Below are 25,585 nucleotides of genomic sequence, written 5' to 3' on the forward strand. Positions count from 1 at the left end.
AGTAGGCAACCCTGACGCACACCGACTGTAGTTTTAAACCAATTGCCGATACTTCCATTCAGGAGGACAGCACTTGAGGCCTTTCCATACAGGTTTTCGATGATTCGGACGAGGTTGGCATCGATGTTATACTTGCGCATGGTGGTCCATAGGGCTGCGTGCCATACCCTGTCAAAGGCCTTCTTGAAATCTATAAATACGTGGTATAGGTCTTTTTGGTGCTGTAGGTGTTTTTCGCAGATTATTCTTAAATTAAAAATCTGTTCTGTGGTGCTGCGTCCTGCTCTGAATCCAGCCTGTTCCTCAGCTATGATGTTCTCAGCTATGGGCTTCAGTCTGTGCAGAATGATCTTCAGCAGGACTTTGCTTGGGTGACTGATCAAGCTGATAGTGCGATAATTTTCACACTGCTGTAGATTTCCTTTTTTCGGCAAGGTGATTATTAATGATTGAGTCCAGGGTGTTGGCCAGACTCCGGTACTCCATATATGGTTGCAAATTTTTGTGAGGGCTGTTATCATTGCCTCTCCTCCTGCTTGGACTAGTTCCGCAGGGATATTGTCTGCTCCGGCAGACTTTCCTTTTTTAAGTTCCTTGACAGCTAGTTCCACTTCTTCGCGCAGTATGGGGCTTGAGTCTTCTTCTGGTGGTGTTAGTGGACATTTGAGTACTGATGGGTCCCCATTTAGTTTGTAATTGTACAGGTCTTTGCAGTATTCTGTCCATCTGTCCAGGACATCCTTTTCTTCTGTGAGGCATATTCCGGTCTTGCTTTGTATGATGCTAGGTCTTCCTTTTTTCTCGGTGGTCAAGTCTTTCACCACTTGGAATGCTTTCCTTGTGTTGTTCTTATCTAGGCTTTCCTGTATCTCGCTGCACTGTTGTTCTATCCAGGCTTCTTTTGCTTTCTTCATTTCCTTCCGGACTCTGTTGTTGGCCTCCCGATACTTCTTTGCTCCCTCTAAATCCCTTTTTTCTTTCTTTAGGTCGCGTCTTTTATCACACAACTGTAAAATTTCGTTGGTGACCCATGGTTTTTTAGGATGTTGGTGTTTGCCCAATATCTTGTCAGCCGTCCCTGCAATTGCAGAGTTAAAGGTGTTGATGGCTTCTTCAATGTCCGTGTTCTCATCCAGGACTGTCAGGGCTGCAAAACTCCCTCCAATCATTGCTTGGAACTCTTCCCTGACTTTGGGGTCTTTTAGTTTGTCGAGGTTGAATCTCAGTCTTGTGAATCTGGGCTTGTTGATTCTTTTCAGTCTTGTTTTGAATGTCATCATTACTAGATTGTGGTCACTTCCTATGTCTGCCCCGGGGAAACTGCGGGTGCGGGCGATGTTTATTCCTGAGCGGAAGCGCTTAGGAACCATTATGTAATCAATCTGGTTATGAGTGTGACCATCAGGGTTGTGCCAGGTTTCTCTCCTAGAGGGTTTATGAGCACCGAAGGTGTTGGCCAGTGCTAAACTGTTGGTAGCAGCAAATTCCAGAAGCCGCAGTCCTCTCTCATTTGTTACAAGGTTGCAAGATGGTCCATATGTTCCCCTCCAATTTTTATAAGAATCTCTACCAACTTTGGCATTCCAATCGGCCTGTATTATTATTATGTCTTTCTTGTGCACTTCGTCTATAATTCCCTGGAGTTGGATGTAGAATTCTTCTACGTCCTCCTCACTATATGTTGATGTTGGAGCGTAGGCTTGTACCACAGTGATGTTGAAGGGTGCTGCCTTTAGGCGGATTGTAATTAGCCTGCTGGAGATTGGGCGACAGCCTAAGACTGTGCCCACAATGTTTTTGTGTACCAAGAAGCCGACTCCTTCTTCATGAGTGTCTTGTCTTCCGATATAATACAGCTTGTGTCTTTCCTGCGTTGACATTTCCCCAATGTTTTTCCATCTCACTTCGCACAGGCCTAGAAGGTTCCAGTGATACCTGTCCATCTCATGGACTAGTTCTTCCAGTTTCCCATCTTGGTGTAATGTTCTTACATTCCATGTGCCAATTGTTATGTTTTCTCTGGATCGTAGCTTGCTTCTGTTGTTGTCATTACCAGTCACATACTTATCGTCTCCGCCCTGATATGTAACGGTAGACGCGGTCCTTGTTAACCCGGGCGTCGACCGAGCCGGTATGGAATCTTTGGTTGAAGTCTTCATCATGGCGATTCTTGGGCAGTTAGACCTGGCGGTGCCCATCTCCTCTCCAAGCCGTTGGTGGCTCGCCTTGACCCAGGACACATGACCGTTGGGTTCTACATGGAGCCCTTCCGCTCTGGCCGTTGACTTCCAAAAAAGTTCCTCCGCCCAGTGATGCAGTGTCAACATCACTCCCCTCACATGGTTCAGCCGGCCTGTTGAAGCCGTTGCCCGGGGTATGGCGCTTGGAGCCACATGTGAGCGATTTAGGAGATAGGTGAGGCCCAGTGATGCCTGTCCACCTTTCCGGGTGCAACAGCCAGACATCAAAGGTACTACCTCTACCCAGAGCCCCCTATACCCCCCATTCGCATGTCCTTTATAGCGTATGCGGTGTTGGGTCTGTCTCAGTGACGGACTTAGACTGCTGTTGTCTTCTTCTCTGATCAAAACTATGTTGTCTTTTACTCTGATCAAAACAGTGATACTCCATGAATTGCACCTTATGAAAAATATTCATTCCATGTCTTTAATGCATTTTCATCCATCCATCCATCCATCCATCCATCAATCATCTACCGCTTATCCGGGGCCGGGTCGCGGGGGCAACAGCTTTAGCAGGGAAGCCCGGACTTCCCTCTCCCTAGCTACTTCTTCCCTCTCCTGAGTCGTTCCCAGGCAAGCTGGGTGACATAGTCTCTCCAGCGTGTCCTGGGTCTTCCTCGGGGTCTCCTCCCGGTGGGACATGACCGGAACACCTCACCGGGGAGGCGCTCAGGAGGCATCCGAATCAGATGCCCAAGCCACCTCATCTGGCTCCTCTCGATGTGGAGGAGAAGCGGCTCGACTGAGCCCCTCTCGGATGACCGAGCTTCTCACCTTAATGCATTTTGTCACTTTTAAATGATCATGTGGACCTGATCGAACCTCCTTGGGGGCCTGTTCCATGCCGCGGGCCGTATGCTGGACACCACCGATCAAGAGTGTTCAATCAGCCTCCCATGCATGTTTTTGGAATGTGTGAGGAAACTGGAGTACCAGGAGAAAACCCAGACAGGCACGGGGAGAACTCTCAAACTCCACACAAGGAGGCCGGAGCTGGAATTGAACCTGGTATCTCTGCACTGTGAGGTCGACGCACTAACCACTGGTCCACCAGACCGCCCGAGTATATTTATGAAGAGAAAATTAAACATTTATATGTTCTCAAAGTGACAGAACATCTTATATGACCAATTTTAAAATAATTTGTTCATCGAATATGCAGCCTGATATTTCTTGTAATGTCTCATTGTGTAAACAAAACTAGATCGAGCATTTAAGGCTCATATTGAATAACATTACAATATTGCACCTCTACCCTCCCCCCAATGTAATAACATTAGGAAAATATTCATGGAAATATTAATGGAGTCATATGTTTGTTGTTCCCGTCACCCTAGTGAGGATCAAGCGGTTAGGAAGATGAATGAAAAAAAAAATGTTTTATGTTTGGGATGAAATGCAAATTTTCCAGAAGAATTTAAATACTGTATTTCGAATGTTCCTGTGCAGTCATTCTCGGGCTTGGCATTGTTGTGGCCATCACTCAGATGGGAACAGAAAGCTCGGACTGAAACAAATTTGCAGAAAACGATTCAACTGATGTTTACCGGGTTGTTTTTTTCCCCTTTGTTTTGTTTTTCGAGTTTCGAATTCCTCATTTTGGCTTCAACTAACAATTGTCATTTCAGAGTACTTGAGGGCAAAGGTGACGATGAAACATGTCCGCAAGCTGAATATTCTCATAGGTTGGCATGGGGAGGTGTTACCTGCAGAAGTGTCCCCGGTGAGTATTCCGCCGTGTCCACCACAAGACTGGAGCCATACCAGAAAGCCAGGCCGTAGCACAGGAAGATGATCAGCCACATGTATCCAGTGAAAAATCCCATGATCAAACCCTTTCTGATGCCCCAGCGCTGAGCTGACACTAGGTTCTTGTCATACCTGGAAGGAACAAGAGTAGGTTACTCAACAACTTAACACATAACATCCAGCCATGAAGTTTCTAAAAAAACAGGGGGACATATATCGGTGAGCTGGAGAACTTTCCCTGCTGACCACGGTGAAACAAATCACAGGGGGCAAGGTTATTATAGGTAATGAAAAGGAAATAACAACATTTATAATAAATCATTTAAAAAAAAATTGTGAACTAAATAAAATGAAAAAGAATGTTCTTTTTTAAATATGAAAGCAAATCAAACTATATCTGAACTTTGTAAAACCAAACTAAAACTAACTAATGTATACTGTTTGTCAAAAATGCATTATTGTTGTATTGTAATTATATTATTGTTGCATTATTGTACGTGAGCTCTCGGGTTTCATTTTAAATTGATTTATTTGGGTATCCATACAGAAGAAAGAAGTTCATTTTATAAATTGTAGTGTATTATATTACAAATTGTTTCATCATAATTCCTCATATACTGTGTTTGAAACAAATAATAAACCTAACATTAAAAATGTCAAAACGAAAAATCCAAAGCTAACCTTCAGGGCATGTCAGACAACCATTCACAGTGACACCTGTGGACAATTTAAAGTCTTCAATGGACCTAACATTTTTGGACACATCTTCAACCAGACTTGCTGAATAAGAAGCTCCCATACTGCCATGTCAACTCAACATTACTAAATATTTATGTGAACTGAATTCTTATTTTGGGCGGCCCGGTAGTCCAGTGGTTAGCACGTCGGCTTCACAGTGCAGAGGTGCCGGGTTCGATTCCAGCTCCGGCCTCCCTGTGTGGAGTTTGCATGTTCTCCCCGGGCCTGCGTGGGTTTTCTCCGGGTGCTCCGGTTTCCTCCCACATTCCAAAAAACATGCGTGGCAGGCTGATTGAACACTCTAAATTGTCCGTAGGTGTGAGTGTGAGTGCGAATGGTTGTTCATTTCTGTGTGCCCTGCGATTGGCTGGCAACCGATTCAGGGTGTCCCCCGCCTACTGCCCGGAGACAGCTGGGATAGGCTCCAGCACCCCCCGCGACCCTAGTGAGGATCAAGCGGTTAGGAAGATGAATGAAAAGGAATGAATGAATGAATGAATTCTTATTTTCATGAACTGAACTCAAAGGTCTACGGCATTTCAAAGTCCTGTCCACAAATGGGCTTTCAAACATTGTTCCCAAATATGTTTACATCTGTGTCCATGCATGAACACTTCTCCTTTGCTGAGATAATCCACCCACCTCGCAGGTGTGTGCGTCATGCGTCTTGTGATCAGGATGCCTCTGATGCACTGACAAAAGGAAACTTTGAGTCTCTCCTCTTTCATCTATAACCGCTTTTAACAACAAGGCATATGTATTGCTAGATATGATTGCATTATTGCCTGTGCCTTATGTTATGTGTTGCCTTGTATTATTGTTATTTTGTGTCAAATGGTCTAGAAAGCACTTTGTTTCAGCTGCAGCTGTTGTGAAATCGTTACATCAATCAAGATTTATTGTATAGTTGTGCCTAAGGCTGCCCTCAATGAAATGCCACTTAAAAATGTACTATTTAACAAACATCCCAATACCGCAGATATTATGAATTTTGAGGGAGCATGCCATTGGCATGGCTGACTACTGGAAAGTACAACCACACTCTTGCCCAAGAAATGAATTGATTTACCATAAGTTGTCTCCAAAGGTGTTTCAGGCAATTTGGCAGTTCACCTAATCGGCCTCACAACCACACCAGCCCGTGCACTCCACATCCTGAATACACCTCCAAGATCATCTGGGACCAACCACCTGAACAGTTGCTGTGACAATCGGAAAGGAGTTTGTGGGTAAGCACCGGGCGGTTTCCTGATTTGTATTGAGACTTTGGATCGAGTGGTCCCTGGTGGAACGCTCTAAATTGTCCCTACGTGTGATTGTGAGCAGGGATGGTTGTTGGTCTCTGCGTACCCTGTGATAGGCTGGCAACCAGTTCAGGGTGTACCCCGCCAACTGACTGAAGACAGCTGGAATAGGCTTTGGCAGGCCCGCAACCCTTGTAAGGTTAAGCAGAAAATGGATGGATGGATGGCCCCTGATGATGGTGGGATCATGATATGGGCAGGCGAAGTGCATTTTATGAGTTGCATTTTGAATGTAAAGAGAGGCTGTGATGAGATCCTGAGGCTCATCGCTATGCCATTCAGCCACGACCATCATCTGATGTTGTAGCATGATAATGCATGGCCCCAGTGACGGCACAATAACTTTCTCACTCCCTGGAGGGTGGGTAGGGGTGGGGGGCACTTTCCTGATACATAAGGGGGCTAAGAAAATAATACATACAGTAAATATTTTAGAATATCAAATAAAATGCTCTGCGATTGGCTGGCAACCGATTCAGGGTGTCCCCCGCCTACTGCCCGAAGACAGCTGGGATAGGCTCCAGCACCCCCCGCGACCCTAGTGAGGATCAAGCGGCTCGGAAGATGAATGAATGAATAAAATGCTGAAGGGGCTCTACTGGGGCTACACAGATTTCTGACGTCGCTATGGCCTCTCCATCTACCCAACCCACTCACACTCCATTCATCCAGCTAAAGTCCTTTTCATCTGACCTCCACCCAGTCACTTCAGGGCTCTGTCCTCGGCCCCCTGCTTTTCATCATCTACTTCATCCCCCTCTGTAACATTTTCCATAAATGTAATATCCTCTTTCATTGCTGCACAGATGAGACCCAGTTCTATGGCTCATCCAAAGCCAACATTTAATGTCCTACCTCCTCCCTCACTTCCTCTACAAAGGTGGTTTTACAGGGTGGCGAGGGGTGGCAGCTGTCATCTTTAGGAAATGTCTAATACACTGTATTGTTCCAGTGCTCAATTGTTCTCGTCTTTCAGGTGGGGGGTTCAGTTTCAGAATGAATACAACATTTGATTTTGTCAATCACTTTAGTGCTTCTAAGTTATATATACTAGTGAAGCAAATGTTTTGGACACATAAAGGTTACATAATAATAAAATAAAACTCAACACAAGTGTTTATTTTAGTTTTCTTTTGCACTGTTCTTTTTTTCAAATTTTACTCAAAAATTAGGAGTCGATTCTGGCATTGATGTGCACCAGTCCAGTATCTATCAATGTAGCTACATCGTGGGGCAGACACATCAATACGTTAACACCCCTAATAGAGCAGCTGGAGCGATATGCTGCGATTTAGATGATCTGATTAGTCAACTAATTGCAACTACTATCTGTGACTAGTCGACAAGCAAAATAATTGCTTGAGAATATTTATTGTACACTGTATAGCCAACACAGACTGGGTTAGGGTTCAACTTTCACGTGACAGACATAAAACTTCAAGTAATGTCAAGTAATGCAGAAAATCAAACCTGAATTACAAACGTGCGTGTGCATACATGTGTTTGCATATGTGTGTGTGTGTGTGTGTGTGTGTGTGTGTGTGCGTGTGTGTGTGTGTGTGTGTGTGTGTGTGTGTGTGTGTGTGTGTGTGTGTGTGTGTGAGAATGCATGTTTGCATGTGTGCGTGTGGGAGGGTTATAACACGCAGTCTTGCAATTAAAACACCTGCCAGCCCCTTGAAACTTCAGATAAAACAGCTACAATCGGCAGTGCTCCTGCTTATCAGAAATAAAGGTCGGGTTTAGCTTTTATTTCATGAAAGGTAAAGAGTGACAAAACACAAGTTCTCCTTTTTGGTACTAAAGCTACATTAACCATAGTTGACAATTTCTCAATTTCAGTTGATATCTCCCCAGTTCCCCCCCACCCCCATCTTAACAGTCTGGGTGTCCATCTCGACAGCACACTATCATTCCATTCGCATATCAGTAACATAACCAGCTTACTCCCCCCTGTGTGACATCAACCGACTCCGCTCCTCTCTCAACTCTCTTGCACGTCTCATGACATAAATCGCATCCTTCCATCACATCACATTACCCCTGTCCAACAGCAACTACACCAGCTGCCGGACTGGCACTGTTCCTTTTTACCCTGCAGGTCATTCATAAGCTTGTCCCATCATACCAGTGTTACCTCTTGCACGTGGCCATTCCAGTCCACAGCCTCAGATAGTCCTCCATTAACCTGACTGGGCCATCCCAGTATCATGAACCAAATCCAAACCCAAAACCCACCCATTCAAGATCACCTACTCACTGTAATTACACTGCTCTGTTATTTGTATTTATTTTATTCATTTGGTGTATACTGTCCTCATTGGTCTCAAAAGGGGCTATTAAATAAAATGTAGCCCCCACCCGAAGACAGCTGGGATAGGCTCCAGCACCCCGGCAACCCTAGTGAGAATAAAGAGGTTCTGTAAATGAATGAATGAATATTATTTTGATGATGATTATGATGGGCGGTGCGTTAAGCGACAAGTTAGCAAGTCCGCCTCACAGTGCAGAGGCTCCGGCCTTCCTGTGTGGAGTTTGTATGTTCTCCCCGTGCCTGTGTGGGTTCTCTCTGAATACTCTGGTTTCCTCCCACATTCTAAAAACATGCATGGCGGGTTAATGGAACACACTAAATTGTCCCTAGGTGTGATTTATGAGTGCAGATGGCTGTTCATCTATGTGTGGCATGCGATTGGCTGGCAACCAGTTCAAGGTTTACCCCACCTACTACCCGAAGACGGCTGGGATGGGCTCCAGCAGGCCCACAACCCTTGTGAGGAGAAGCGGAGTAGATGGATGATGGATGGAAGACAGATAAAAATTGACCTTTTATGTCCCGGTTTTGTACATGGAATCATCAAAAAAATGACCCCAAAAAATGTTGCATTTACATTTTTGTTCAGCATATGATTGCATACCGTTGCACTTCTTTTTTCTCTCCGCCAAAAGCAGCCACCGTCCTAATCGAGGAGAGGACTTCGTCTGCAATGGCTCCAGCTTTAGCATAGGCCTGAAGCTCCATGCCTGTCAGCTTAGCCACAAACTGAACCCAAAATATAAGCAAAGAAGTCAAGTGATGTTGAGCCAAGCCTTTCTCAAGAATCCACATTTCCACTAAGTGCTGCGGTACATTTCAGTTCAATACAGTACAGCTGGGAAAGGTAAATTCAGACCTTTGTGTTCCCATTGCAGTGTGCATACAAAATGGTGGTAAGAGCAACAGCACTGGGAATAGTTTGAAACAATAGCAGTGTGATTCATTCCTTCAGGAGAAACCGAGCACACTGCAACTGCACGGTACATTAAGAAGAAACAAGTCTTCACCTATAATCTTTTTCAGATGGATTGGTTTGTGTTTTACACTTCCCATTCCTATTCTGTCACCTAAGTGAGGATTCTTTGCCCAAGATTCAATGATCAATGTTGTTCCAAATCGAAATCCAAATATAAGGATCTCAAAAACGGTGATGAAAATGTATTGCATTGGTACCCGTACAACTTTTGTTCATGGGCATACAAACCGACAGGCATATTCATTCACCAGGAAGGCAAGCATGTTAAGGCGGAGAGTCTCACCAGAGCCATGAGGCCAGCTCCAATGCCAATTAGTGGACTTGCTGCGACAATCACAAGCGTTAACTTCCATCCTTTGACGAAGCCGATGCAGAAGCCGCACACAAAGGTGGTGAAACGCTGCATAAAAATGGCGACTTGGTCCGCAATGGCGTCATTGATCTTGTTGATGTCACTGTGTTGTCACAGACAGGACATGATGTAGTGAGCATACTACTTTTCTCCAGCGATGAGATAAGGACCCTTCCGCTGCGACCAACTTACTCAGACATGCGCGTATTGAGCTCTCCCACCGAGGTGCAGTCAAACCAGCCGATCTCCATTCTCATCACTTTGCTGAAATAGACTTTCCTGATGAGCTGGATCTGCTTGGCGGCGGCATTGACCCACAGCGAGATCTGTCATACATAAGATGAATATAAGACAGGAGAGAGCGCAACGCCAGAGTGCAAAAAAAAACTTTAACCCTGACCAATGTGATTCAAGGATGCTTTCACACTTCCAGTTCATTTTGTTTTCTTCTGGGCCTGGCAACCTGGTTCATTTACCAGTTGTTTCAGTTTCTTTTCACACACGCAGACACACACACACACAAAATCAAGTGCATCAAAATGAATCACAACAATGCACCTGGAGTCATTCTCTTACAGATTTGATTTACTATTTTTACACTCAACCATTTATGTAGATGCTGTTTGCTGGAGGTCACCAAAGCTGGCGTATCCTGATTTTTGTTCAAGCGCAAGTGTTCACTGTTTGTGCTTGCCTTTTTTGGCGAACTGGTCAGGTGTGTCCTTGGAGCTGACCCCGATGAAGTGACAATTTGGTGACAGAAAGTCAGTCTAAATTTAGGCTTGCTCAGACCATGTCTGGATACTGGCACAACTGGTCTAACATGATTTTGATCAATTTGATCAAGGTGCGGGAAGACAGATTTTTATTACTGTGGGTCAAGGGATTGGGGGAGTCTCCAGCTGCCCACATTACGGCACAGATTTGTTATTTACTCCCAATCCAGAGTATACCATGTAGGTCTGCCTGCAGTCCCATGTAAATACTTGACACGCTTCAACCTCCTCGACGAGCAAATCAATTTCTTCTTGGGAAAAAGTGGGCTGTCTCCACTCCACCATGGTTAGTGCGTGACTAGTGCGCTGCATTTTAAATGAGAAGAACCACTTTGATGGGACATGACTGGAGTCTGCTGTGTTCACTGTTCACGTTGCTGTGTTCACCTCCCTCTGCTTGCTGGTCATGATCACAGAGCCGCTAGAGTTGAATATAATAAACCACTTCCTGCTGGTGAGAAAGTGCTCCAAGATGGTACTTGATACAGTATAAGGTTAAGTTACCTACCTGAAAGTATCCCAAAATGAAGACGGCTGCTCCAATCCCGACATAATAGAAGGCAAATTTGGTCATTTCATATTCAATGTCAAGTATCCTGAAAATCAGTATGCAGGCATGAATTGTATGATGCGCAAGTGACTGACCGAAAGACAACCTTGCGATTCCCATCACCAACATACCCGCACGGCCTGCTCCTCAACGGCGCGAAGGTTTCCCACTCTGAATAGTTGATGGAGCTCCAGTGTGACTGGTTCAAGCCTGCGAATGTGTTAGTGTAGTTCTTCGTCCACTGGATGGTGTTGTTCACGCACTCCTTCCGCTCGTCACTCAGCTCATTCAGCTCAATGTCGTACTCGATGAACGTGTCGGTAAGCAGGCCGAACACCAGCAGCATAAGGGGCTGGGCGGAGCCGTGCAGCACGGCGCATATGCTCCCCACCACCATCATCAGCACTTCGTTGCACGTGGCAAAGCGGAACTGGATATACGCATTGAAGAGGTTGCTTGCATGAGTGATACTGACACCGAAGAGCTGAAATATGAATGTCTTTGTGTTTTTACCAGCTGAAAGAAGCCAACTCTAATGGCAGGTTGCTCCGTGGTCTCCTGTTCTCTGTTTGGAAGAAAATGCAAGTGTTATTTGAGATGAAATATCAGAGCCTGACTTCAACAGCTCTACTCACTTCTCCCTCTGCTTGGAAGTTGACATGGTCCTGCGCAGAAACAAAACACGTGCACAGCAAATAAAATGATCAGCAACGACTACTTCAGCAATTCTATTCTGTCTAAAGCAAATTGTTTAAAACACATGACTGAACTTTACATGATGTCATTGCAGCAGACACATTCACATTGCACTGTTATGCACTACGTAGTTGTATGCATGAGCAAGCCATTAGGCAAACACACATGAGAAGCAATCCAATAGCCGTATGAACAAAATGGGGGATTTATTAAGATTAACACGATCTGAGAGATATATAACTGCGTAATCGGCAGCAAAGTATAACAACAATGCATTCGAGTAAGTGGTCTATTGTCTGCTATATAAGAGGGGAAAATGTTGGAAACTCGGCACACCATCAGATTGCATTAATTTGTCCAGAATTACCGTGGCTTGCGATGTACATACTGTGGATGTTCGAATAAAATTGCATTTAAAACAGCAGCAAAATGTACCCAAAGAGTGGTCATTACCAAAAAAATAATAAACACACACACACACACACACACACACACATAATCAAGCATAATACGTACATGTAAGAGCCAGTCGGTTCTGCAAAATGTAGAAAACGCGTTACAATTTGATTGAGAGTCGACTGAAATCCTCTTTGATGACTGGATTTGATTTACCTTCGTCCGTAATCTCATAGCTGCGATTCTCCTGTCCAAGCTTTTTAATACTTTGCAATTTCACTGATCCGGATGGCATGTTGGCTCATCTCAAAAGAGCAAAGTAAAAGTTCAGAATCTCCAAAACCAGATTTCCAACCATGAAACAAATCATATGTGACTGTAAAGTGCTGAAGAAGAAGACAAATTTACCACAATGTGTCCTTTTACAAGCAAACGTTTCTGGTCCTTTTGAGAACTTATCATGGGTCCCCAGAACAGCCGTCAGGTCAAACGTTCCTTCAGAAACTCTTTGGTTCTTAAGTCCGCTATTTGAACATGCAGCCTATATGTCCCCCAATACTAGAGAGCCGGTTGTGGCTGCATGCTGCTTGTATATAGGAGGAGGACACACTCCTGTACCTTGGAAGGGATTCACGTGCTAATATTGAGGAGGGTTGGGCTTATTGGTACTTGGGGGGGGGGGGGGGGTCATGGTGTTTTGTTTGAGGGTAAGTGTCCGGTCGGTTTGTGTCCCGTCGCCATTTAGGTCAATGACCGCACGTGGAAACATTCCACCTGCAGAGGTTATCACGCTTATCATTACTAGATTTGTCTGGTCTCCTTTGTAGGAACATAAATGAGTATGATACAGTGTCACCTTTTTTGCAAATATATTATTTCATTCCTGTCGACAGTGTAAATGTTTTACTGCACATCAGAAACATTTGGTGTAAAGCCAAATGGTTTGCTTACCGAGGGCAAATAAATCAATACTATAACTTGTAAGCTTTATGCAGGATTATTATTATCCTAGTGAGAGGAAAATGTTAGTAATGCTTGTAGGAGCTCACATTCACAAATGTGAGGGCTCAAAAATATTTGTACAAAGTGACATAACTACGGAGTCAAGTTTCTTCCTGGCGATGCTTTGCCGGGGTTTCAATTGCTGCTTGTTGTCTGGCCTTATTATTAGGTGTTAGTATTAAACTGGAGAATTGTCATTTGGCAAAAGTAAGTGAAATACAGACACAATTCTCTTTGTTGCTTGACAGTAAACTCTAATTTGAAGTGTCAACAGTGTGGCCTCTTTTTTGAAGAATCGTTCTCTCGCTGCCAAACTACTGGTTGATATGACGTTTGCTCTGTCACCGTCTAAGAGTTCATTCATTCACTCATTTTCCGATCCGCTTATCCTCACAAGAGTTTCTACTGGAGCCTATCCCAGCTGTCTTAGGCGGGGGATACCCTGAACCGTATACATACATACTGTATCTCTCTCTCTCTCTCTCTCTCTCTCTCTCTCTCTCTCTCTCTCTATCTATCTATCTATCTATCTATCTATCTATCTATCTATCTATCTATCTATCTATCTATTTATCTATATATATATATATATATATATATATATATATATATATATATATATATATATATATATATATATATATATATATATATATATATATATATATATATATATATATACACATACATATATAATGTTCCTTTAAAAAGTATTGAGTTGCCTTTATGGTATGTTTTAAGTCGTCATGACATGTCTATGACATGATGTGGTATGCTTCATGAGCTGTTGCTGGGTTTCTCTACTTAAATGTTGCCAGTGGTTTGTTGATCTGCTGTACTTGACACTGATCGGTCCACTAAAACAGTTGCCAGATGTCAACTACAGACTTTATCTGCTGGAAATGGATGGATGCACCTGGCCAATTTGCCTGCTGGGGAACAATCATCCACCTACTTTTGAAGTCCATTAAATGAGTTAATGTAACGCAAATCCTTTTGTGAAATTGTAAGATCCATTGTTGTGGTGTTTAATATGAAAATAAAATCTACAAAATTAATCAGCACTCTATGGACCTAACTAAATGCAAGATTTTAGATACCCTAAAAATAATATTTTCAATTTACAGAAAATTATGCGGCCGGGCTCCAAATCCCCAGCTGCGAGCACCCTTGCACATAAGCTTCTACTTCTACCAGGCAAAACACACCAAATCCAGTTCTGAATACACTAATTAGTGACACTTTTAATGTATTCCAGTCCATATTTGTGGCAATACCCTTTTCGTAGAAGTGCCTACATTTTTTCTTCAAACAACTAACGGACTGCGCACGCAGGAGGCAATTTTCTGGAGGTCATTCACTTCATGGAGTCCCGCTGCCTTCATGGCATCGGAACATGGAGCCATCGCGAGCTCTAAAACCGGAATCCAGAATTCACATGAAAGTTCCCACAAAAACATGAATCTAAACTGGAACCATCATGCGGTTTCTTAAAAACACAAGACGCTTGATTTTCCATGGACATGTTGACATTGTTTCGTAATGTAACGACGGTTCAAAAGTCAAGGAATATGTAAAAGTAAGGTAAAGCAAAATAATGCACACTTTGTGAAATCATGCTACAAATTTGTCAGGGAAGCAGGGCTCTGCGAGGTTGCTTGAAGGCACCACAGGCCACTTCAGACAACGGCAAATATTTAAAGTACACTACTGCCACCCAACGGTAAAAATGGAAACGACCGAGCCGAAGAAAAAACGTGCTTCAAGCACCCTGTTGAACTGTATTGACCAAAAGGTTTAGCCTTGATCCCATCCAGAATAATGCCTGTAAAGACCACATTAATATTACAGTGGCTTGATGGAACCAATGCAAAAACCAGTGAGTTCTCTATGGGTGAAGAACAAGCAATTGCAAAGTAGTAAGAATATAGAAAATCAGACTGGGCCATTAAATAAAATAAATAAATATTTTAAAAATATATTTTCCAACCATTTGCAATGTCCTGAAGAAGAAAGAAAGCACAATGTTACTAAGTAACAGTCACTGCAGATCAAGGAAGATTATAAACGTTGATGACAGAAACAAATTGAGAGCGCAGGACACGAACAAGATGTACAGATGCTCCACGAGAAGAAAACACTACCAACAAGAATGTGAAGGCCAGGTTAGAATTTGCAGATAATTTACACAGACAACCCGCAAAAGTTCTAAGATAATGTTCTATTGACTTATGAGACAAAGATTAATCATTAATTAATGTAAATGATAAAACTTTGTGAAAGAAAAAGTTGAGCGTGCATGGGTTTACTTCTCATCTTGAATGGAAGACGTGATGACAGCAGCAAAATGATCTCAAAAATCTTCAGAAACATTTTACCTGCTAATTTAAAGAAAGCTACAATGAAACTGTTTTGGAAATCATTTATCCAATGAGAAGATTAGACCCAAAGCAGCAATTGAGATCATCAGGCTCAAGGCGTGGAACATTTGAGACAGGCCAGGTCAATCTCCAGACTCCCCAATGTTGCGTGAGGAGAGAATCATCCCAACCATACATACATAGGCTGTGGTGAAAAGCCTTGACAAGCATCACAAGATTGGGTGGGGGAGATGATAGGCCTAAAGTCAATGGATGACAGGCTTCATGCAGTTAATGCAAGCAGGGAACTAAATACAAAAATAAACTTTTCTCACTTCATTTCAAGTTTGTCTTTGCCAGTATTTGTGTGCTCATATTAAACGTAAGAGAAAACTGGCTATAAATAGCTGGAAATTAAATCAAAATTGTTCTTTTCTTGTATCTTATTCATCTTTTCAGTCTACATGAAAGAATAAAGGAATTGGCCTCACTATTCTAGTACTTTTGGAGAGGAGTGTCCACTGGATTGTATGCTCGCCTAAGGATGTAACAAGTCAACAGAGGAAATACAAACATAAATAAATCCAAGTGCCTGCAGCCTCGCAGACTCGTTGCATCATGTGACGTAGAAAAAAGCACTCCATTTACCGTTGTTTACAAGGCAGCAGGTTTAGGAAACTGTTGTTGCTTGGCGATGGTTTGTGGCCACACCTATGCATGAGTATTACTTTTAAACCAAAGTGTTTGTGTTACATTGCCATATCTTCCATCCATGAAATAAGAATCATGTAAGCCAGGGGTGCCCAAACTTTTTGGATCGAAGATCTACTTTTCGATCAACTAACCTCCCGGGATCTACCCTTAACGGCACGCGCACACACACACACACACACACACACACACACACACACACACACACACACACACACACACACACACACACACGCACGCACGCCCTGATGAGAAACAGCCTGAAACTGAGGCATGCGACACACTTTTGCAGCCTGTTAACTGTCGTAGCTCGCACGTACCGTTTTAAAGTGCTTCCCTGGACCCTCCTGGATTCCTATTCTTTGCCCGTGCCCTCGGTGAATTGTACACGAAGCAAACTCTGAATGAGAATAATGACGATAAAAGATAGAGCGCAACAGCTCTGATCACAAGCTGCAATTGCAGACTGCTGAGCGCAAACAACTTCCGGTGACGTAATCACGCGCCACCGTAAATTCAAGATTTACCTGCTTTATTTTATTTTCAAAGATTTTTTGGGTGAAAATGAGACTGATAAGATGATTAGGGTGCAGTGTACTTTAACACAAAAATATATTATTAACATGTACAAAGACACACAAATGGTTGTGTGTTTTTTTCTCCTCGACACTCCTCCGATCTACTTGGGACCTGTCTTAGATCTACCGGTAGATCAGGATCTACCTATTGGGCACCCCTGATGTAAACTAAGGGAGTTGAAGATCATGTCTCTCTCTTGCAGTGTAGCTATTTTGACAGCTAGGGGCGCCATTCTGCAAGTGTGTTGAGAAAAAAAAAAGAATGAAAGGGGTGTTTCAAAAGTTATAAACAGAGATTATACATTAATAGGCCAGAGGACATCTCCACGCTCAAGCGCTTCACAGTGTTCTGGGCCACCTCCTGCTAACCGGTAAGATATTGTGCTTGTCTTTCTGCTTCTTGTCCACTTGCTAAGAAAGGATTCTTTGCAACATGATGGTAAAAAAAAACTGCACGTATACAATTTATACAGTGGGCTCCTACTCCAGTTTTGACACCGCGTGTTAATTTAAACATTTATAACACTAGTTGGATGTTGTTTTATGAAATAAATTTGCAAATCATATCCTAATTTCAGATGTAATAGTAGGCCTACATGGAAAGTTGTTTTGTTACTCATGACTGAATGAAAATGTGATGAGCCCACAAATGCAATGGTGAGCAATCTGAGTGGCAAAGTCAGAAATTCCCCATGTGAAGTCAAGTTAGATGCTGTTCAAGATAATGTGTGCGCTCGGAGGGTAAAGTACATTCTGCCCAGTGACGTGCAGTGAGATTCGCCACTGGTGAGGCAATCCTTGCCCAGAGTGAGGTAGAAAAATATGAAGACGAAAAAGAGTAGGCTTATTACAGTTATGAGCTGCAGTAAAACATGTCTCAAATAAGGTCAACATTTAATTTTTGAATGTTGCCTTTCAAAGCTTAAATTGTTTCAAATGATTTCACACTGGTCAACAACATGGTAGCAACAAAAGCTAAATATTTAATATAAGTTTGTTGGTTTTTGGGGAGATCTCTAAGTTAAAAAAAAATAATAGCATTTGATCCGCTGTTAATTTCCTTGAATAAAAATTTACATTTCTATTGTTCGTCATTCTTTTCATCACACTTGTTTTCAACGAAAACAAAAATAGAAGTCACGCGTCGATACGATAACTAAATTGATTGATAGTTTCGTTAACAAATACAAGACGAACGATTTCACTGCAGACACTTGGCCAGCCCAGGTATCCAACCACAGTACTTTCATTAAGATTTAATGTTGCTTTTCAAAATAAAAGGCCTCTGGAATCAGACATTTCGAATCTTTAACCTCATTAAAATAACATTTCAAAAAAGTCATTAAAAGTTTAATTTTAGGTATACATTACCCACAACCGGACCAGGTCTAGGGAACACTAGGCCACCCCAGGTAACCAACCACAATACTTTCATTAAGATCTAAGTTAAGTTAAGTTAAGATATCCTTTATTTGTCCCACACTGGGGAAATTTACAGCCTCCAGCAGCAAGAATGTAGGTAGAAAGAAGAAATCTAATGCTGCATTTCAAAATAAAAGGCCTCTGAAATCTGACATTTCAGGTCCTGGAGGGCCACTGTCCTGTATGTTTTCCAAGTCTCCCTGTTGCAACACACCTGATTCAAATGACCTGGTCTAGTTCCGGGATACGTACAACTCTTTTTTTGTGTGTGATTTTTTTTTTAAATCACGTGAAATTTTAATAATTGATGTAGAGCTAACATTGACTTTATTTTCTATGTTAACTGCGGCTGGTTTGACTTCAATTTTGTGAGTTGCGGCTGGCCTGACCGCAGTAATTCAAATCCTGCACCTAATTGATTCCACAATTTGCCTCACACTGTCCATGCACGAGGGGATCGCATTTAGATTCTGGGTAAAACTTCAGGATAAATGAGAACGCACCTAATGACCTGAAACAATTGAAGGCATACCAACTGTTCAAAACTGCAGTACTTGTTGCATAACACACTGCTCTCTAGTAAACAGCTGGATGTCTGCTCTCTGCAGACATGTATCTGTACGTCCTGGCACTCGTCGTGTTCTACTACGTGTACCGCTGGATCAGGGAGCTGCCCAGGGTCTCTGACAAGGGCGACAAGTATGTGTACATCACCGGCTGCGACACAGGCTTTGGAAATCTCTTGGCCCGTCACCTGGACAAACTGGGCTTCCGAGTCATCGCCTCCTGCTACACGGAGAAGGGCGAGGAAGAGCTGAGGAAATCGTGCTCCGGAAACTTGACCACCACACATCTGGATGTTCGATCGAATGAAAGTGTCACCAAAGTTGCAGCGATGATCAAGGACAAAGTGGGGCAGCGTGGTGAGTGTGCAGCATCGTTGGAAAATAACCAAGTACAAATACTTTGTTTCTGTAATTTGTCAGGCATCTGTACTTCACCTAAGTATTCACAGGTATTTTTTGGATAACTTATTATTTTACTCCCTTTATTGGAAAACATCTGTAGTTTCTCCTCCTGACTACAGATATCTCAAAATAGACTTGTTATGCCTGTCATATATCTTCTGTGACAGGGGTTCCAAACTGGCGTCCCCGAGTGGTAACTTGGAGGTCTGAAAAACAATTCTGAAGAAATTATTGTCGTATCATTTAAAAACGTGCATAAAAACAGATGGCAACAGGGGTCAATAAAACACACACACACACACACACATTTATTCGAGAAATAAGGTCCCATTTTTTCTGACAACTGAGAACCAAAAGACATATGTTTTTGTAGTCACAGCCTTATTTTTTTTAGAGAATAATCGTATCTTTTCCAGAATAAAAGGTGAAATGTTATGAAAGAAAACATGTATTTTGTAAGAGGAAATATGACTTCCTTCCCTGATTTTTATCAAATACTCTCGTACGGTGCTGTGATCATCATGGGAAAAATATCACTTTTTTAATTCTTATGATTACAACTTCTCATCCCAACATAATACATTTGTCCTTGTAAATACTTTTTTTTTACTTAAAAAAAATACAAGTTTACCTTACAACTTTTTTTCTGGAAAATAAACTTTTTCATTCCTATCGCATTAAGAGTTGATAATGGTAGTTTTATTTATCATTTGGATTATGAGGAAGGTCCTTGGCAAAATGTCTCCCTTTTAAGGGGTCCTGGATCCAAAATATTTGAAAATCCTTGATCTATGATACACAGTACATGCAACTACAGAGAGGCTTTGATAAATCATTTGTTTAACCGATCGCCTCTATCGAAGATAAGCAAAAATATCCATCATGCAGTACAGAAAACAGATATCTGGAAGCTGCACTGCTTTCATTTAATTCATTTGAAGACTTGTCAAGTTGTCCCAGTCACTGATGGTGTCGTGCTTGGCTCATGACTGGCTTCCTTTTAGGCTGAGCGGGTTCAGTTCCCTTCCAGTGATGGCATGAATGTGAGTCTGAATTGAGGTCTGTCTGTCTGTATACGCCCCAGGACTGACTGCCGACCAGTTTAGGACATCGTCTGCCGTTTGTCCAAAATTCAAATGGCATAGATCGCAGCTCCCCGTGACCTTGAGAAGGAAAAGTGCTGTTGAAAATGATGGATGGATGGATGGATGGATGGATGGGGTTTTACCTCCTCCCCACCATGTTGTAGAAACGGATGCCGCACTTGTTCACAGCTATCCATTTTCAATAGCTCTCATACTCATTGAGGCCAAATAACGCCGGGTCAGCTTCAGGTCAAAATGAATCATCCTTCATTTTCTAAAGGCTGCTATGCGCTGAATCTACACCGACTTCCTCATGTGCCCCCTCAGGCCTGTGGGCCATAGTGAACAATGCAGGTGTGTCTGTGCCCTCGGCCCCGTGTGACTGGCTGACCATTGATGACTACAAGTCCATGCTGGACGTGAACCTAAACGGGGTGATCGCGGTGACTCTCAGCGTCCTGCCGCTCATCAAGAAGGCGAGGGGCAGGGTGGTCAACGTAGCCAGTGTGTTTGGGAGAATTAGTCCCACCGGGGGCCCGTACACGGTGTCCAAGTATGGCGTGGAAGCTTTCAACGACAGCCTCAGGTGATACTGCGGGCATACGACATTTTTGAGAGTTTGCAAACTAGCAGTGATGAGACTGGCTTTTGTCCCTTAGGCTAAATATGGCACCCTTTGGTGTCAAGGTCCTGTGCATTGAACCGGGCTTCTTCAAAACAAACGTGACTGATGCCGCAATCCTGAGTAAGAACGTGAAGTCCTTGTGGGCCAAGATGCCGCAGGAGGTCAGAGACGACTATGGACCGGAGTATCTTCAGAAATGTAAGATTGGCTTATTTATTCAAGTACTTGTTCCAATTTGAAAAGTTGTTTCACCTGTCTTCCTCCACCCTTTACAGCATTAGCACTCTTAACAGATAAAGTTGCAAAGCTATCAGACGCAGACCTGATGAAGGTGGTTAACTGTATGGAGCATGCGGTCTCGGCCGTTCGGCCACGCACCCGCTACTCGCCAGGATGGGATGCAAAATTGTTCTGGCTGCCGCTCTCCTACATGCCAACCTGCGTCTCCGGCTACATTCTGAGCAGAGAAGCCATTCCGATTGCCAAGTCAATGCAATAAAAGGTGTTAACATTTTAAACACCATTTGATATAGTAGTGTGTGCCCAAAATGTAATTGCAAGAAATGTGTACCTATTTTTTTTTCCCTACTGAAATTATGAAACTAGTTCTCCCTCTCTCTCTCCTTCCCTCCCACTCCAACCGTCTCTCCCATGGTTATGCTATGCCATATTGAAGGCCTTATCTGAAGGAAGCATATGTTCAGGCCATTGTACATCCCCTTGGTGATAAGCCTGTGTTAAAGGTTGGGGTTCATACGTCTCAGTAGGTCAATAAAAAGCATTCCATGCAGCATGATCACATTTCCTTGTACATTTTACAAAAACAAGGATACAAGATTTCCCCTCTTAATATTCTGCAAAGTACCCTCTTCCAGATAAAACAAATAAATCCAAGTTAACTACATTTGTGGGTAACCTCATTGGATTGCAATGTTGTTTTGTTAAGACTGCAGCTGCACTACACAAAACAAAGACAGATGCTATTAGTTTGTCATTTTATTTACGCCACAGCCGTTCACAATGATGGCTGCTTGACATGGCTCATGAGCGCCATCTGGTGGTAAGCATAGGTACAAGACTCGCAAATCGGAAATACAGCTGACGAATTATGACAGACATTTTTTTAAATTCCATCCGGGTTTTTTTTTTTGCAAATCGAGACATTAAATATAACTCCTCGTGATGACAAGACAGATACATCTGTATTTGGCCATTACAAACCAAGTGCTCCTAACAGCTGCACCCCTGCCTATTTCTTTGTTTTCTTCTTCGTTCCACAAGAGTACAGTTGTTCAAGCCTTTAGGAGTGCTCCTCAGCCAGTTTCTCAGCCTTCTGGATCACTTCCTCAATGGGGCCAACCATGTAGAAGGCTTGCTCGGGCAGGGGGTCGTACTCGCCTAAGGAGGACCAAGAAATAAAAACGATGAGAATTTTGAGAAGGCCCATTCAGTAAAGGGACATGCATAAGCCTTCACCCTCACCTGCAAGAATGCTCTTAAAGCCCTTGATGGTCTCCTTTAGGGGTACCAGCTTGCCCATATGGCCCGTGAAAACTTCAGCCACTTGGAAGGGCTGCGACAGGAACCGCTGGATCTTGCGCGCACGGGCCACTGTTAGCTTGTCCTCCTCAGACAACTCATCCATACCCAGGATGGCGATGATATCTTGAAGGGATTTGTAATCCTTTAATACAAAAATAAATTAATTGCAGGAGTTTAGATGAGGGGTAAACTAAACCAACAATCAATTTGGCTGGGTTCATATTAAAACGTCGGACCTGAAGGATTTTCTGCACACCGCGGGCAACATCGTAGTGCTCAGCTCCGACAATGTTGGGATCCATGATTCGGGAGGTCGAGTCCAGCGGGTCCACAGCGGGGTAGATGCCCAGCTCAGCGATGGCACGAGACAACACAGTGGTGGCATCCAAGTGAGCAAAGGTGGTGGCAGGGGCAGGATCAGTCAAATCATCGGCTGGCACGTAAATGGCCTGAAAAGGAGAGGGAGGAGTTATTTTTATAATTCCTAAAATAAAATGTGAACGTTGAACATACCTGAACTGACGTGATAGACCCTTTCTTGGTGGTGGTGATCCTCTCCTGCATAGTACCCATGTCTGTGGCCAGAGTTGGCTGGTAACCCACAGCAGAAGGGATACGACCCAGCAGGGCAGACACCTGCCAAGTCAAAAAGTTAAACCAAATCCAACTTCGATACATATCACAGCTGTGAAGAAAGTACTGACCTCAGAGCCAGCTTGTGTGAAGCGGAAAATGTTGTCGATGAAGAGCAGCACGTCCTGACCCTCTTGGTCACGGAAGTACTCTGCCACAGTCAGCCCGGTGAGAGCCACTCTGGCACGAGCGCCAGGGGGCTCGTTCATCTGTCCGTATACCAGCGCCACCTAGGAGGGGACGATGTGAATGGAAGAACATGAAACTTAAAAAAAAAAAAAAAAAACTATCAATGTGAGGGCTGTCACATCGGCTCACCTTGGAAGTGGTGTCCTTCAGGTTGATGACACCAGACTCAATCATTTCATGGTACAAGTCGTTTCCCTCACGGGTACGCTCTCCCACACCGGCAAACACAGAGTAACCACCATGGGCCTTGGCCACATTGTTGATCAGCTCCATGATCAGCACAGTTTTGCCTACACCAGCTCCGCCAAACAACCCTGAAAAAAAAGACCAAGGTTTACAATCAAATTTCATTCAGCAAATTAAAATCATGTTTCAATATTTCATCATCATCATCAATATTTATCATGCACATACCAATCTTTCCTCCCTTGGCATAGGGGGCCAACAAGTCGACCACTTTAATGCCAGTAACAAGAATCTCCTGCTCGACACTCATGTCAGTGAATTCAGGTGCTTCAGCATGGATGGGCGCAGTCCTGCAAAGAGAATCAAAATAGCTTGGTAGCAAATCCATTTGGGGAAGCAAACTTTGTACGACATGCATGATAAGTTGGGATATTGAAGGTCATCTCCCAAATGAACTTACTGCTTTGTGGAAATGGGGCCCCTCTCATCAATGGGCTCGCCAATGACATTCATAATCCTGCCCAGGGTTTCAGGGCCGACTGGGATTCTAATGGGGGCCCCAGTGTCCAGGACCTTCTGTCCGCGGACTAAACCTTCAGTACCATCCATAGCAATGGTGCGCACAGTGTTCTCACCTACACAAAACAAGGTTCAACTTTAATCCTAACCCCCAAGAGCGGACTTGCCACGTCCTTGTAAGAAACAAGACAGTTATAAGTCCGAGCACTCACCAAGATGCTGTGCCACCTCCAGAACTAGCCTGGACTCTCGTCCAGCAACCTCCAGGGCATTGAGGATGGGTGGAAGGTCCTCGTCAAACTGGACATCCACCACAGCACCGATGACTGCCACAATGTGTCCAGTGGCAACACTGGCGGCAGCCACAGGCGCGACATAGTTTCTGCCTGTGAGAGAAACACCCAGGCCGATCAATTTACAGTCGTGACCTTGTATTCACGTCAGCATGCTGTGGACAGATAAACCAAGAATGCGGCACATCTGAAAGCTGGGAGCCAATGTAAAAATTAATTTGCTGACCTTTGATCCAAACACCCCCCCTATCGATCCTTCCATCCTTCCATCATCCATGCTGCTTATCCTCCAGGGTACACCCCTCAACCAGTTGTCAGCTATCGCAATACACGCATTAACAAACAACTACACTCACAATCACACTTGGGAACAATATAGAGCAGGGGTGTCAAACATTTTTGTCGCGGGCCATCTAGGAGTTACCTCTTCGGTTATGACAGTGAAACCAAATACATGTTAAATCATCTCATTATATTATTACTTGTACACAACAAAATGATGGATTTCTAGTTTTGAAATCAGCCCAATCGGCTATACGAGTTTGTCCAAGTGAGTGTCAACTGGGTAACAAAATTATTGTAAGATGTCAACGGTATCCATTACAGATGACAATTTGGCATTCCGATGCAGATACTTGTCAGAATCATACAAGTTGACACACATGATTTGCTTTTGCGGGCCATGCAAAACGACGTGGCAGGCCGGATCTGGCGGACCAGGCCTTAGGTTTGAAATTTGTGATTGAGTGTTTCTTTAGCCTACTGTGCATGTTTTGAGAATGTGGCAGGACAGCGCAGAAACCCCACGCAAGCACGGGGAGATCATGCAAACTCCACAAAGGAGGCCCAGAGCCCGGAATCGAATGACAGACCTCTGCACCGTGAGGCGGACGTGCTAACTAGTCGATCACCGTGCCGCCCAATAACCTTTATAAAGGCCCAAATTAACACTCGATCAACTTTAAAACGCACGATGCAACTAAGCTACGCAGGTGATTGACTTTAGCTGAAGCCGTCAGATGAATGAAATCCAGCCGACGCTAACGTAGCCATCATTTCGGCAACATGGTGAGAGAGGTGCCCGTTGGTTTTCATTCTACTCAATCGCGTAACAAAATAAGTTTTCATCACTCGATGTATCATATTGAGAAACATTTGGAAGTTGCACTCCGGGCGAGAAACCAAGCAGATACGCCCAGCTTATAATGCTAGTCGAGCAGCCACCTCATGTCATTAGAGAAAGGTCATTTATGCTAGCACAGCCAAACTTGTATCAAAACATCGTCCAACACATGCGACCTGCCAAGAACAAAAATGTGCATTCGCTTCTGGGTTATGTGTACTTTTGAGAGCCATACCTCATCTCTTACTGTAC

The 25,585-nt window shown here is 43.5% G+C and overlaps 3 protein-coding genes across 5 annotated transcripts in view; 1 reads left to right on the forward strand and 2 right to left on the reverse strand.

Moving 5' to 3' along the window:
- LOC127591960 (bile salt export pump-like) overlaps positions 1–12,720 on the reverse strand; it is a 28,911-nt gene extending 16,191 nt beyond the window's left edge. The window contains exons 1-11 of one of the 2 annotated variants that reach the window (XM_052052284.1): positions 12,506–12,720; positions 12,314–12,402; positions 12,218–12,236; positions 11,641–11,670; positions 11,519–11,570; positions 11,137–11,435; positions 10,964–11,051; positions 9,872–10,005; positions 9,611–9,782; positions 8,953–9,077; positions 3,950–4,124 (exon numbers count right to left, since the gene is read on the reverse strand). In XM_052052284.1, coding sequence (XP_051908244.1) covers positions 3,950–4,124; positions 8,953–9,077; positions 9,611–9,782; positions 9,872–10,005; positions 10,964–11,051; positions 11,137–11,435; positions 11,519–11,570; positions 11,641–11,670; positions 12,218–12,236; positions 12,314–12,392 — 1,173 coding nt within the window. In that variant the 5' untranslated portion in view covers positions 12,393–12,402; positions 12,506–12,720. Of the gene's footprint in view, positions 1–3,949; positions 4,125–8,952; positions 9,078–9,610; positions 9,783–9,871; positions 10,006–10,963; positions 11,052–11,136; positions 11,436–11,518; positions 11,571–11,640; positions 11,684–12,217; positions 12,237–12,313; positions 12,403–12,505 lie in introns of those variants that run through there. The other variant, XM_052052278.1, reaches the window with a different exon arrangement.
- A 4,261-nt stretch (positions 12,721–16,981) lies between these two features.
- On the forward strand, positions 16,982–21,752 carry LOC127592427 (retinol dehydrogenase 7-like). 2 transcript variants are annotated; one of them, XM_052053189.1, is made up of 6 exons: positions 16,982–17,119; positions 18,779–19,093; positions 20,551–20,809; positions 20,883–21,046; positions 21,124–21,350; positions 21,525–21,752. In XM_052053189.1, the coding sequence occupies exons 2-5, from the start codon at positions 18,781–18,783 to the stop codon at positions 21,345–21,347; spliced, it is 960 nt and encodes a 319-aa protein (XP_051909149.1). In that variant the 5' UTR covers positions 16,982–17,119; positions 18,779–18,780; the 3' UTR covers positions 21,348–21,350; positions 21,525–21,752. The 2 variants fall into 2 exon arrangements, with proteins under 2 accessions (XP_051909149.1, XP_051909148.1); XM_052053188.1 differs by having other exon boundaries at positions 21,124–21,752.
- Positions 21,753–21,831: 79 nt separating this feature from the next.
- LOC127592276 (ATP synthase subunit beta, mitochondrial) overlaps positions 21,832–25,585 on the reverse strand; it is a 4,085-nt gene continuing 331 nt past the window's right edge. The window contains exons 2-10 of the mRNA XM_052052888.1: positions 24,130–24,303; positions 23,859–24,033; positions 23,627–23,748; positions 23,342–23,526; positions 23,095–23,253; positions 22,904–23,026; positions 22,627–22,839; positions 22,331–22,532; positions 21,832–22,246 (exon numbers count right to left, since the gene is read on the reverse strand). Of these exons, the coding sequence (XP_051908848.1) occupies positions 22,149–22,246; positions 22,331–22,532; positions 22,627–22,839; positions 22,904–23,026; positions 23,095–23,253; positions 23,342–23,526; positions 23,627–23,748; positions 23,859–24,033; positions 24,130–24,303 (1,451 nt within the window). The 3' untranslated portion in view covers positions 21,832–22,148. The remainder of the gene's footprint in view (positions 22,247–22,330; positions 22,533–22,626; positions 22,840–22,903; positions 23,027–23,094; positions 23,254–23,341; positions 23,527–23,626; positions 23,749–23,858; positions 24,034–24,129; positions 24,304–25,585) is intronic.

The sequence above is a fragment of the Hippocampus zosterae genome, chromosome 2, assembly GCF_025434085.1.
Source record: "Hippocampus zosterae strain Florida chromosome 2, ASM2543408v3, whole genome shotgun sequence".
NCBI classification, from domain to species: Eukaryota; Metazoa; Chordata; class Actinopteri; order Syngnathiformes; family Syngnathidae; genus Hippocampus; species Hippocampus zosterae.

What these genes read in the sequence shown, in the direction of transcription:
- LOC127592427 (XM_052053188.1), top strand. Translation starts at nt 18,781, where the DNA reads ATGTATCTGTACGTCCTGGCACTCGTCGTGTTCTACTACGTGTACCGC. An exon ending in GGACAAAGTGGGGCAGCGTG is followed by an intron (nt 19,094 to 20,550) that starts GTGAGTGTGCAG and finishes GTGCCCCCTCAG; the next exon opens with GCCTGTGGGCCATAGTGAAC. An exon ending in ACCGGAGTATCTTCAGAAAT is followed by an intron (nt 21,047 to 21,123) that starts GTAAGATTGGCT and finishes CACCCTTTACAG; the next exon opens with CATTAGCACTCTTAACAGAT.